The 13,335-nt window shown below is 47.4% G+C and overlaps 1 protein-coding gene across 1 annotated transcript; it reads left to right on the forward strand.

Moving 5' to 3' along the window:
• The first annotated feature begins 5,597 nt into the window (after positions 1-5,597).
• On the forward strand, positions 5,598-12,531 carry LOC112543509 (killer cell lectin-like receptor subfamily B member 1B allele C). The gene is made up of 6 exons (XM_075913367.1): positions 5,598-5,682; positions 7,871-7,932; positions 9,031-9,178; positions 9,557-9,706; positions 11,881-12,035; positions 12,363-12,531. Exons 1-6 carry the CDS (start codon positions 5,598-5,600, stop codon positions 12,477-12,479), a joined length of 717 nt encoding a protein of 238 aa, XP_075769482.1. The 3' UTR covers positions 12,480-12,531.
• Positions 12,532-13,335: the final 804 nt, after the last annotated feature.

Raw genomic sequence — 13,335 nt, forward strand, 5'->3', positions numbered from 1 at the left:
TCAGGTATGGGGGTCTGCAAGAGTGGGGTTCTGTGTGTGGGACACAGACTGGCAGTTAGTCAGAGATATGGGGGAAGGGCTGTAAAAGGGGAGTCTGGAGACGGACTGGCAGTTAGTGGGGAACGTGGGGGAGGGGCTGGCAGAGGGGGGCTCTGTCCATGGGGCACAAACGGGCAGTGGGGGAGGGGTTGGCAGAGGGGGGCTCTGTCCGTGAGGCACAAACTGGCAGTGGGTCAGGGCCGTGGGGCGGGGGGAGGTTCCTGTGAAGCAGTGGGGGGTGGAAATGTATCTGGGGGAGGTAACTGCCGTCAGTGCAGAGCAGCCTCTGTCAGCCGGGCACATGGGGGAGGAAGTTCTGGGAGGTGCCAGGGTCTCTCTGGGCAGGCAGGGGGCTGCAGTGGGGGTAGGGGGAGATGTTGGGGGCAGAGGCAGGAAGGGGGGACGGGGACGAGGGCAGTGGGGAAGAGTCTGTTGTTTGTCAGGGATATCACTGGGGCCGTGGAGGAGAGTTAGGCAGGGCTGGGGTAGTTAATAAGATGGGGGCAGGGACAGGCTAGCAGGGGGTGGGAGGTGCTGTGTGGAGGACAGTGTTGGGAAGTGAGGGGTTTAGTAGTGAAGGGCGGGTGTAATGGCCGTCAGGAATATAGAGATGGAAGGTTCTAGAAAAACTACATTTTCTTGGGGGCAGAGCCTGGCAGTTAATTAGGGATAGTGCAGGTGGGGGGAGGTTCTGCAGGGGCCAGTGCAGTTACAGGAAATGGTGGTGGGATGGGCGTGGGTTAGAAAATGGAAGAGCCAAATAGTGAGTCAAGTATGTCACAAGGGGTGGGGGAAAGCTCCAGGCTCTTAGTTTTGGGGAGTCAGTCAGGGGTGTGTGTAGGGATGGAAGGTTCTGGAAGAGCAAGAGTCAGCATAAGAATGGGAAAGAGAAGGAGGCGCATGCAGGGCAGGACTGGCCGGCTCTGCAGAGTCAGGAGAGTTACTAAGCAGGTAGAAGTGTGAACGGAAATAGGATTCTGACAATGCACAGACAATAAGCAGACTGGCAGTTAGCAGAGCTGGTTAAAACATTTGTTAATTTGAGGTTTTGATGAGACTTTTTGTTGAAAAACGTTCGGTATACCTCAGTTTTGCATTTTTGGTTACAAGCCAGACTATTTTGCCGATTTGGTTGCCAGAAATTGAAAATTCTTTCATTTTCAACAAAAACCCTGAAAATTTGCTTTTGTATAAGTTTTATACACCTGTTAGAAAAGAGTGTAGCTCATGCGGAAAAAGCCCTTTCTTCCGACGTCATACTGTAAATCTTCTTGAGCGAGCGTGGGTGGGTAGTATGGACGCGTTGCAGGTTCTTGCACAATAACCCACCAGTGTAGACATACACATGGGCTGAGTCTAGACTGGCAAGTTTTTCTGCAAAATCAGATGATTTTGCGGAAAAACTTGCCAGCTGTCTACACTGGCCGCTTGAATTTCCGGAAAAGAACTGACGATCTCATGTAAAATCATCAGTGCTTTTCCGGAAAATCTATGCTGCTCCCGTTCGGGCAAAAGTCTTTTTACGAAAAGACTTTTATGCAAAAGGGCCAGTGTAGACAGCATAGTACTGTTTTCCGCAAAAAAGCCCCGATCGTGAAAATGGCAATCGGGGCTTTTTTGCGGAAAACCGCATCTAGATTGGCCACGGACGCTTTTCCGCAAAAAGTGCTTTTGCGGAAAAGCATCCTGCCAATCTAGACGCGCTTTTTCCGAAAATGCTTTTAACAGAAACCTTTTCTGTTAAAAGCATTTCTGGAAAATCATGCCAGTGTAGACGTAGCCATGGAGTGTTTACATCACATCTTCCTAGATGACCATGGTGGCTCTACACAGAAAACATTCTCCTGCTTGGAGCACTGCAGAGCTCCTGGATCAGTATTCAGGGAGAGGAGGCTGTGTCGTTCCAATTGCACACAAGCCATAGGAATTTTGATTCCTATGGGCAGATTTTATGCAGTTTCTTGGAAAAGCGCTATGGATGGGACATCCTGCAGTGCCGAGCTAAGGTGAAACAACCATTACTGGTTTTCATCTTCAAAGTGTTGCCTCAAAGCTTTTCTGATTCCTAGTACCCCAGGCCTAATAGCCTGTGGATCTGACTGTTCAAAATCAGTAGCCAGGCTGTCATTGCCTTCATAAATTCAATATTAACTCGACTGCCATTCGTGATGTGCTCAGTGCAGCTAGCAGAGCAGTGGAGAGCACTGAAGGATCCACTCCTGTGGTTAAAGATGATGGGTATGCAGAAAACAAAGAATGTTGAAAAATGCTGCGAACTGAAGAAGGAAACCCATGAAATGCTGGGATAGAAAGCAATGCATCAGGGGACAGTGAATATGGACTCATGAACTGGATTGCTGCCTCCAGGGCATTGCTGCCAGTACTGATTGACCACCCATGTGTGTAGACGCCGGGGCTGACAGGGAGACAGTATGAACGCACAACAATGATTTTCTTTGAACACTTTTTGACTGTCAAAATTTGTTGAAAAAATTCTGTCAGCCCTGAGACCATTCTCTCATCCCATAACTTCCATGTGAGTGGGTTTTACAATCCATTTACTTAAACTTAGCTCTGCAAAACATTCTGTGGTTTACTTTTCAACAAAAGGACATGCAAGGTGCAAGCAATAAAACTTACACTTCAAAGTGCAGTGGCGGGTCACTCTCAGCAGCCGAGCTATCTTTTTACAAAGCATCTTCACACCGGTCAGTTTAATGGAATAGACTTGTTTATTAACTACTCCCAAAAGCAGTTGTTAACCACTAATGTTGAACATTTCTTTGCTGCCTGACTCTGCTAGCAACACTTGCAAGCTGTTCAGCACAGCCTCTCATAATGTTTCATAGAATCACAGAGCGGAAGAGACCTCAGGAGGTCATGGAGCTTAGTTTTGTTTAGAATTGCCCAGGTTCTTCCTGCGAGAAACCCTTGTGGTGGTGTTCGATTTGGTTTTCAAACTGTAGGCATGCCTTTCTGAGGTGTTAGACAGGCCTGAAGGCCTGACTGGTTAACAATGCAGAGTCTTTTACTTTACTTCATGCTGCTTCCATTGGGTGGGAAGAATGAGACGGAATTAGGAGAAAATACAGTACCTATATGTAACAGACAGTATGAGAGCACGCATCCTATCCATAAAACTGAAGACCCATTTCTTGAGCTTGATTGTATAAGAGGTCTTAGAAAATATTTTGAGAAATTAGAGAGAGAGGTAAATGGTGCCTGGGATAAACACAACATGGTTTTACAAAAGGTAGATGTGTCAGAGAACCAGATCAACTTGATGGCTGCGTCTAGACTGTCATGATTTTCCGCAAATACTTTTAATGGAAAACTTTTCCATTAAAAGCATTTGCGGAAAAGAGCATCTAGATTGGCTCGGACGCTTTTCCGCAAAAGCACTTTTTGCGGAAAAGCGTCCGTGACAATCTAGATGCGCTTTTGCGCAAAAAAAGCCCCGATCGCCATTTTTGCGATCGGGGCTTTTTTGCGCAAAACAAATCTGAGCTGTCTACACTGGCCCTTTTCCACAAAAGCTTTTGCACAAAAGGACTTTTGCCCAAATTGGAGCAGCATAGTATTTCTGCAAGAACACTGACAATCTTACATGAGATCGTCAGTGTTCTTGCGGAAATTCAAGCGTCCAGTGTAGACAGCTGGCAAGTTTTTCTGCAAAAGCAGTTGCTTTTGCAGAAGAACTTGCCAGTCTAGACACAGCCGATGTGTCTTTGGGATGATAAACCCTCTTGCAAAGAAAGAAACAGCAGGAGATCTAATCAGCCTGGAGTTCAGTAATACAGTTCCAAAGGGGAAATTATTACTTAAATTGGAGAAGATCGAGATTAATAGGAGACTCAAAACCAGGTATGGAACTTGAGAAAGGGGAGCCTACAATTGGTCATGCTGAAGGTGAACTATCAGGCCTGAGGGCACAATAAAGTTCTACAAGCATCAGCTTTGGAGGCAATTTTATCTAACAATTTTATTAATTACCTTGGCGCATACAATTGGATTGGTCTAATAAAATGTGTGTGACCCAAAATGGGGAGGTACGGACAATCTGGAGCAGGACTGCAATATCATTTAAGGTGATCAGGGTGACTGATAATAGCACTGGTAGAACTGGGATAACAAGTAATAGTGCAAAATGCAAGGTCATCCTCTTAGAGACTAGTACCAAGAATGTTTGCTATCGGCTGGGGAAGGAGGAGAGGGACCTGGGAGCATCAGCCCATCCCAGGCTAACTGAGCTGCCAATGTGAGGCAACTGTGAAAAAGGTTAATTCAGTCCCAGGATGCATCACGCCAGGCATCGCCAGCAGAGACAGGGAAATGTTATTACCACCGACCAAGGCATTGGGGGGACTTCTCTGGGTGTGCTTCTGGTCGGCCGTGTGTGTGTGTTTAGGGGGGGAATTAGTCTCTGCATCCCAGGAGCCTGACAGTAAAAAAAGTTGAGCAAGGAGTCGTCATTACCTCCAATGAGTAATCCTGGCGGCAAAAGGTGCCAGATGGAACGAAAGCTCTTTGCTGCACCTTAAACCAGACATAAGAAAATCCCTCTGTGCCATGACTAACCATCCCCCTATAGAAACCCTGGGCCAGTTCATTCCCTACAGCCCTTCCATCAGGGCTCTGACTGCCTGATTCTACGAGTGCCGAGCTACAGGGATCTCAACTCTCCTGCCTATGAAAAAGGATATAGCGACACATCACAGTTGCTGAGTCTTTCCTCAGTCTGCCCTGTAGAGACAGACCCCAACCTATATGGGAATAGGAGGAAGAGCCCAGACCCTGCAGAGAAAAAAGGTTCCCCCAGACCCAAGAAGGGAGGAGAGAAAGGCAAAGACAACACCAGACAGACAGGGCCACAGATCTTAGTTCCCATGGGAAAGGGTCACACCCCTGTTGGAGTAGCAGAGGCACCCCAGAAGCAAAAGGCCCCCTGGATCCTAGCTCACAGGAGAGGAGGGAGAAACCCCCCAATCTTGGTGCACACAGAGAGTAGGGAGAGCGACCTTTTCTTCTCCGAGGGAACAGCTCCCTCCAGATCCTGGCAAACCCATGACAGGAGAGAACTTGGGGGTGGTAAATGCTCCTCCCTTATTCTTTCCCAACTTCCTGCCACTCACCCTTTTGCCCTCCCTTCCGTTGTCCCACTCCTCTATACCTCATCTCTTCTCCCTTACTTGTGCCCTCCTCCAGTTCTCTCCCTTTCTCTACCACCCAACCCCATTTACCCTGTTCCCGATAACTGTTCCCCCCTCCTTCCGGCAACCCTTGGCAGGTACAATGCATTTTCTTTTCAAACCCAGTTTAAGCACTGTCAGCAGAGAAGCTAGCAGGGTCTAGTGATGGGCTCAGACATGTGTGGGGAAGGCGGAAGAGTTGGGTGTCACTTCAGAGCCTGCACTTCCTGTGGTTTCTCATGGGGAGGGTCTGTGCTGCTTTGGGAGGTGAGCCCTGAGCTGCAGAGCCTGGCGGTCAGTCACTAGCTGTTCTGTTCCCTCCTCTGAGTACCTGCTGAAAAGGATTCACAGCCAGGAAAAGCCTGGCTAATGGAAGACGAAGAGGGTTATACGTCATTACACCTTCGCCCAAAGGTGAGAACAGCAGAGTGCTCACGTCAACCTGAGACCCAAGGTAAGTGACTCACTGTCTCTCTGGGAGTCCATTCCCGACTCTGCCTTTACATGGTACCTTGCAGGGATAGGGCACGGGGAAATATCTCTTGTGAATGGGAATTCTGGATGTGCCAATGTGACATGCGAGTAACGGCACAGAGAACTGCAGGGGGCGTTGGCTAGAGGTAACAAAGTGAGGGTGGGGCTATCTGGTGGAAGAGAGATTGCACAGAAATGCTGGACTCTGCCTTAACTAGAGTGGGAGCAGACTTTTGGCACATGTAGTAAGTAGGAGTTGGGATGATTATTTACGGTAGAAGCTGGGGGAATGCTAACGAGTGTGGAGGAGCCTTCTCTAAGGTGAGACATCTGTCCATTGGGGATGTTAGTAATATCAGGGGTGCAAGATCCAATAAAAGACAGGACATACAGGGATGCTACTTGGGAGGCTGTGCAGGAAAAGATCAAAAATGTAAATGATGCAAATGGGCATCAAAAGAGTTAAATAAAAACAGGCTGATGGTTAAAAGTGAAACTTGTAAAAGTCTGTCCACAAATGCGAGAAGTATCAAAGCAACAAGCCGGTGAATTGGAATGGAGGCAGAACCCCGGACATAACAGGTGGTAGAGTTGATCAAATTAATGGGGCACTATAGCACCCATGTGTAAACAAAAAAGGAAGGAAACATTAGATTTTGGAGTCACAATATGCCAGTGTAATTCCAAGTGCTCATAATACAGATACACTTATTCTCACACGACTGCACCAGCCTCCTGACTTTCAAAGAGCTTTTGATAAAGTCCCTCACAAGAAGTTATTAAGGAAAATAAGGACTCGTATATATGGATAAATTGACCAGGACAGTGATTTTAAAAGTGATTTTTTTTCAGAAATAATTACTATGCTTTGAAAGTGCACTGCTTATTCTGGAATAAAGTGATTTTAATTGGAATAGAGCATATAGAGAGCTATTTGGGAAAAACCATCTGGTCAATTTCCCTGCATAGACAAGCCGCTGGTATTCAGAAACTACTAGCTGGGAATTGAGACTTGCAGGAGACAGGAAAGAAGTAGTAGGACTTAGTGGTCAGTTTCATTGTAACAATAACTTAGCAGGAGGCTGGCACAAGGTTCAGTGCTAGACTGGTGTTTAATATACTCCTGATCTGGAAAGGAGGTTGGTCATGAGGCTTCAAAGCTGAAGAATGTCACTAGATGAATTATGTCAGTCACTCTGGATTTACTGTATCTGTACAGGAGCAAGAACTGTGCTCAAACTCCATCTAGAACTGAGCTGGTTATCTTCTCCCCTGTGAGTGCTGTAATATACAGCTCTTCAGAGCCTTTTCTCCTTTCTATATTTGGGTCTTCTGGTTCAGTTCTCCTACAGAAGCATCCCTCCGATCTCAGAGCTATAAAATCAGACACCAGTGAATGCCTCATGGTCACGTCCTGGAATGAAACTTTTCACAGTGCAATACAAACAGGTCCCAAAGGGTATGTCTACACTACCAACCTAGTTCGAACGAGGGTGGTAATGTAGGCAACTGGAGTTGCAAATGAAGCCCGGGATTTGAATTTCCTGGGCTTCATTAGCATATTGCCGTCCGGTGCCATTTTTAAATGTCTGCTAGTGTGGACTCCATACCCGCGGCTACACGCGGCACGGAGTCCGCACTAGCGGACGTTTAAAAATGGCATCGGCCGGCAATATGCTAATGAAGCCTGGGAAATTCAAATCCCGGGCTTCATTTGCAACTCCGATTGCCTACATTACCACCCTAGTTCAAACTAGGTGGTAGTGTAGACATACCCATAGATATTAATCTCCACTCCTAGGGCCAGGAGGCAATAGGCAGTAGAAGCTGAAGTTGAAAGGGTTTTGCATATCCTATGATGGCAGTTCTGGGTGTCTGGGAGTATATAACTGGGCTCCAACTTGTTTCAAGTTGCCAGACAAAACTTGGAGCTAATGGGGTGTGGCAGAATTTTGCTGTACGTCTACACCTGGGCTAAAGAAGTGAGTTCAGCTTGGGTAGATATATCCGCGGTAGCTTATATGACCTAGTGTACTAAAAATAGCAGCGTCGCGTGGGTTAGCCACCCCCAGAGCAATCCCATCCAAAGTGCTAGGTATATTGTCACACAATTACAACAACAGGAAACTTGGAAATGGCAGAGGTGCTTAACGACATCTTTGTTTCAGTTTTCATCAAGAAGTTTGGTGATGAGGGGATGCCTTACATAGTAAATGCTAGAGGAAATGGGGTTGGTTTAGAAGTTAAAATAGGAAAAGAACAAGTTAAAGGTTACTTAGAAAAGTTAGACGTCTTCAAGTCACCAGGACCTGATGAAATGCATCCTAGAATACGTGAGCTGATAGAGGAGGTATCCGAGCCTTTAGCTACCATCATTGAAAAGTCATGGAAGTTGGGAGAGATTCCAGAAGACTGGAAAAGGGCAATATAATGCCCATCTATAAGAAGGGAAATCAGAACAAGCCAGGAAACTACAAACCACTGCAAAAATACTGCAAACCTCATTCAGTTAAGTCAGCTTAACTTCTGTGCCAGGAATGATAATGAAGCAAATAATTAAGGAATTCATCTGCAAATATCTGGAAGATAATAAGTTGATAGGTAACAGCCAGCATGGATTTGTAAGGAAAGAAGCAGATGAGAATAGTAAAAGGCAGTCATTAGAAGGATTGTTAGATTATAATGAAAAGACCATAGGGAACTGCACTTAAAAGGGGCTGAAGCAAAGCCTTGCTATGTAACATGGTCAGATACACTCCACTCTTCGGGTATGTCTAGACGACAGGCTTTTGTCAACAGAAGTTTTGTCGACAGATACTGTTGACAAAGCTTCTGTTGACAAAGAGCATCTAGACTACATCCAGTTTCGTCGACAAAGCGAGCCACTTTGTCGACATGGCAGTGTAGACGCAAAGGACAGTGTAAATGTAATAACGCCTTCTGTCGACAAAACTTTTTCAACAGAAGGCGTTATTCCTCGTAGAATGAGGTTTACAGCCGTAAACAAAACTGCTGAGTTCTGTCGATGTTATGTCGACAGAACTCAGAGGCAGTGTAGATGCAGGTATACTTTTGTTGACAAAAGTCCACTTTTGTTGACTAAACTCTGTAGTCTAGACACACCCTAAAAAGGCTAGAACCATGTTGTGACATAATTGACAGTAGGAATTTGTTAGTATTTTCTTCACTTTGGCAGTATTTTTCTCTTTCATCACCAGGGTGCCCTCAGCATGATGTAGCTCTTAATTGACAGGCTTTAAACTATTCCTGGTATGTCAGGAGGAATATAAATGTCCATTGGCAGGTGCTGCACAGGCACGTCCGTTAGTCCTTGCTCTATGTGCTGAAGACCTTCCACCAGACTCTGCTTCTTACAGATCATCCTCCGTGCCCTTGCTGGCATCGGCTCACTCTGCGGCTGGGAGCAGCTTGGTTCCTCGTCCAGGTGGCATCTATGATTCTGACAGGCATTTGGGGTAAGCATCTCCAAATTAATTTGTGCCAAATGCTACACCCTGACATTTCCCCATCTCCTGCATTTCTGATTCCAACGCTCTTGTGAATAAAATCCCAGACACGTCACTAGCACCAAAATGGGAACAATATGACATGGGCAGGACAATGTTAGAGCTTGATACGTGAGCCCCCTGTGATTCCTCTCTTAGAGTTTCACTGTCATCAGTGTGCAGGGCAGAGTGGGAGACACCCATCACTGTGCAATAAATGCAACAGTCTCTCTTATCTTCTCTCATGTTCTATCTCCCCGGCCCAGTTCTGAATGTGAAAGCTGCAGTATGGGATGGGTGGCTGATCCCTGAGCAGTAGCTGCCATTTATGCTGATGCTGTTCTGAAGTTTTTCAGCACAGAGGGTCTCTGAATTGCCTGGAGAACAACAGTACCGGGGAGAGACTCATCCCTCAATCCAACGGCAGCCCTGGCCTGACAGATTTTCAGTCCCGCTTGAAACAATTTGTGTGTGAATCATCTTCCAGCAACTCAGCAGGTACCTCACCTCCTCCTCTCAGCTGCGCCTTGCAGTGCAGAACTGCCTACTGGTCACACAGGGTAATGATACAAGCTACTGCAATAAAACGAGATTGGTGGGTGGGATCAAACCTGGGACTTCTGAAATTAGAGGTATGAGATTCTACCACATGAGCTAAAAGCCACAAGGCCTTAGCTGAGTCTGTAGAGCAGACTCATGAATCTTTTAGTGGTCTCAGTGCCACTACACGGGAAGGTGTGTGGGTTACATGATAAATACCCTATTGCTACAAAATACTTAGGGCAGCTGGCAGCGACTCCTGTTTAGTTTCTCTGCTTCTCCCATTGTAAACAGGTCCTGTGGCACCTTTGAGAAGCTTTCACACTTCCATTATTAGAAGCAGGCCTTGGAAATACAGGGTAGGGGAGCCCTGAGGCTGGAGAAACACATTTGCTTTGGCCCAGGAAATGTATTCCAGGAAGAGTCACCATTTCCCCTCTGGCTTCTGATGCTCAGGAAGACTCTGTAGCAGGACACCGATAACAGCAAGAACAGTCAGAAATGCTGGGTTCACCCTGGTGTGGCAGCTCACCCTGCACTGGGAGCTACCTATAAAGGTGGGGGAGGGGGAGAGATCTGGGCCATGTTCTCCCTCACCCAGCACATAGGGACAGCAAGTTTGTAGAAATTTTGGTGGGGTCCAGAATGCCTGCACCCCTCCCCCGCTCAAAGTCCCTCCCACACACATGCCTAAGGTTCTGGGTGGGAATTTGGATGCTGGGTGTAGGCTCTGAGCTGGGTAGAGGATTTGTGGGGGGAGGAGGGGGTTAGGATTACAGGTTCTGTGATGGGGTAGGGGTGCAGGAGGAATACGGCACTTACCTCGGGGACCTCCCTCTGGCCCCAGCTCCTACGCAGGGGAAGTCTCAGAGCTCTCCATGCGCTTTTCCCCACAGGCACCACCCCATTAGCTCCCATTGGCCATAGGGGTGTCCAGGGGAGGGGCAATGTGTGGAGACACAACTTCCTTTCCACCCAGGAGCCACAGGGACATGCTGGCAGCTGTGCATGGTGCCAGAGCTGGCAGGAAGCTGCTTTAGTCCAGCTGTGCTGCAGGTGGCAGGGACTCCTGGGGCCATTTTAAATCTCTCAGGGGTTGCAGGTGGTGATGGGGGATGCATGTGAGGCCAGAGTGAGACACAGTCCTAAACTTTGCTGGAGCTAAGCCTCTGGGCCAGGAATATTCCTAGTGCTGTTGCATCAAGAACCCATAGAACTCACTAACCCTGCCAGTACATGGCCCCAGTGGTTTGTCACCTCCAGGGACACCACATGGGGCAGAAGCTCCTACTGGGGAGGAAGACAGAGGTGGCTGGGCTCCCACTGAGCACCCATGTCCTCTCATGATGACAGATTTTCCATGTCATCCACTAGCCCTGAGTGGTAGCAGTTCGTGTGGTGCTGAGCCAGGTCCAAACCCTGCTGCTGGTTCAGGATGGGGCAGTTGTTCCTCCTGCGTGTATCAGAATTGCTTTATATGTTTGTTTGTTTGTTTTTTAAAGAAACTAACACTTGAAACACACCCCTGCATTAAGGGAACAGGAAGGTTACAAAGCCAAGCTCCTGAAAGTTAGGAAATGCCAGTTTTAGTTACCCACACAACCATAATCCAGCCCCCATTTGTGTGCACCTTATGATACCGTCTCTATTGCATGGTTACCTACCGTTTTTTCCCCCTATGGCTGCTGCCTCATTCAGTGTGCAGGCTGATTTGGTGCCCATGTCCATGATGGGTCCCCAAACAAACATTCCCTGCACAGGAAGAACCCACAGTCAGGCTGAGTGACAGCCGCATGGGAAGCCATGAACGTGGCATTTCCAACTTTGACTTTGTGACCTAAATGAAGTTCCTTTAGCTTTGCACAGGCTGTGTTACCTGCCCCACCTGGAGTGCAAACTGCAATGGCTGCTCAGTGGGGCACAGGAACCCTGCCGCTGCTGAGGGGAGGGAGTGAAGGAGAATTCCAGCTGAGCCTGACCTTCACAGGTCAGTGCTGTTACTCACAGCTTGCAAATCACACCAGCACCCTCCTTCCTGGCCTGCAGCTGCAAATTGACTATTGGGCCTGTGCACAAGTTCAGTGAAGTTCAGAACTTTCAGCTTCATGACGCATTTCCATTTTCCCCTCCAGAAGGACCAGGGTGCAAGCTCTGCCCCCCAGACTGGCTGCTGCACCGGGACAAGTGCTACTGGGTGTCTAAAGGCAAAGCTTCCTGGAACGAGAGCTGCAATAACTGTTCAAGGAGGGGCTCCCGACTGCCGGTGATCCGGGACCAGGCTGAGATGGTAAATAACTCTTGCCTTCAGGGCTATGAGCATCACTAGTAAAAACAGACAGCCACAGTGCTGTGTGTTTGTGCAGGGTTCCACTGTACACATCTGCACATGCTAAAAAGCAAGGAAATGAAAAGTTAAAGGGAACAATAGTACAGAACCTGCGCTCTGCCACTTCACGAATAGCATGGCCCCCATACATCACAAACATACTAGCAAAGCCTTCATTTTGCCCCATCTGCAGTGGGGAACTCAACCCAGCTCCCAGAGCATCTGGTGAACACCCTAACCACTGAACCCTCTTTCCCCCATCAGTTCATTCTTCCCTGTCCTTTACAGATTTTCATTAAAACAAATTCCAAAGACACAAACGAGGTCTGGCTTGGACTCACTGTTACATCCCCTGCAAGGAATTGGACTTGGATGGATGGGTCCCTGTTAAATCGAACACTGTGAGTGGTTTTATCTGCTGGTGTAAGATGTGCAGCTAGGGGCACAAGGATGTTTTTTTCCAGCATTGGTGAGAGCAAAGGCTATATATGGGTGAAAGGGATGTTAAGAGCTAGTCTTGAGCCTCACTCCACAGCTTCCATCAGTGTCAGGCCAATCCTGTGGGCTGGGTTTTATAATGTGGACACGTCTTTTCCAGAAATAGACCAAGGCCAGCCTACTGCTACTAATGATCAACCAGGGCACTGCAGAAAACAGTCAGCAGTTAAGAGAGCTATTAAAAATTCCTAAGCAGTGATTTTCTTGTTTATTTTGTTTCCCAACTTCAAGTTAGTGAATCCTCCTGAAGGAAACAGCTGTGGGGTGTTAAAAGCAGACGTGATTCATTTTGAAAGCTGCAGCGCCGCATCTAAGTGGATTTGTCAAAGAGACGCTCTCCAGATATAGACGGTGATATTAGTGAGCTGTATTTTCTATGTGCAAACAATCAGTCATCTTTGGTTTCAGTCTCTCACATAATCTAATCTATCTCATCTATTTTTAGAGGGCAGCCGTCTGTCTATGCGTCTGTTTGTCCATTCGTTCAAGAACTCCTCCTATAGGGTAAGAACTAGGACCACTGAATTTGATTGCAGCTTCCTCTTACCCTGACTTAAACCGAGGTCAAAGTTTGTTTGTGCCTGCAAAATGGGAAATGCCAGGAATGGGACTGTTTTCCATAACATGGAAAGGGAAGGAGCTGGGAGCGGAGCCACATGAAAGGGAAGGGCACAGAAAAAAGTGACGCGATACTGAGAGTGGCCACTAGAGGCAGCTGCAGCACAAAGAAAATAGACCACAGGGCTGAGGCTTCACCATCCCA

The sequence above is a fragment of the Pelodiscus sinensis genome, chromosome 32 (assembly GCF_049634645.1).
Source record: "Pelodiscus sinensis isolate JC-2024 chromosome 32, ASM4963464v1, whole genome shotgun sequence".
NCBI lineage: Eukaryota > Metazoa > Chordata > Testudines > Trionychidae > Pelodiscus > Pelodiscus sinensis.

Bases quoted from the DNA above. Each gene is read 5' to 3' on its own strand.
- LOC112543509 (XM_075913367.1), top strand. From the start codon at position 5,598: ATGGAAGACGAAGAGGGTTATACGTCATTACACCTTCGCCCAAAGGTG. The intron at 7,933-9,030 runs GTTGGTTTAGAA...CACGTCCGTTAG, and splicing joins TAAATGCTAGAGGAAATGGG to TCCTTGCTCTATGTGCTGAA. The intron at 9,179-9,556 runs GTAAGCATCTCC...GCTGTTCTGAAG, and splicing joins GATTCTGACAGGCATTTGGG to TTTTTCAGCACAGAGGGTCT.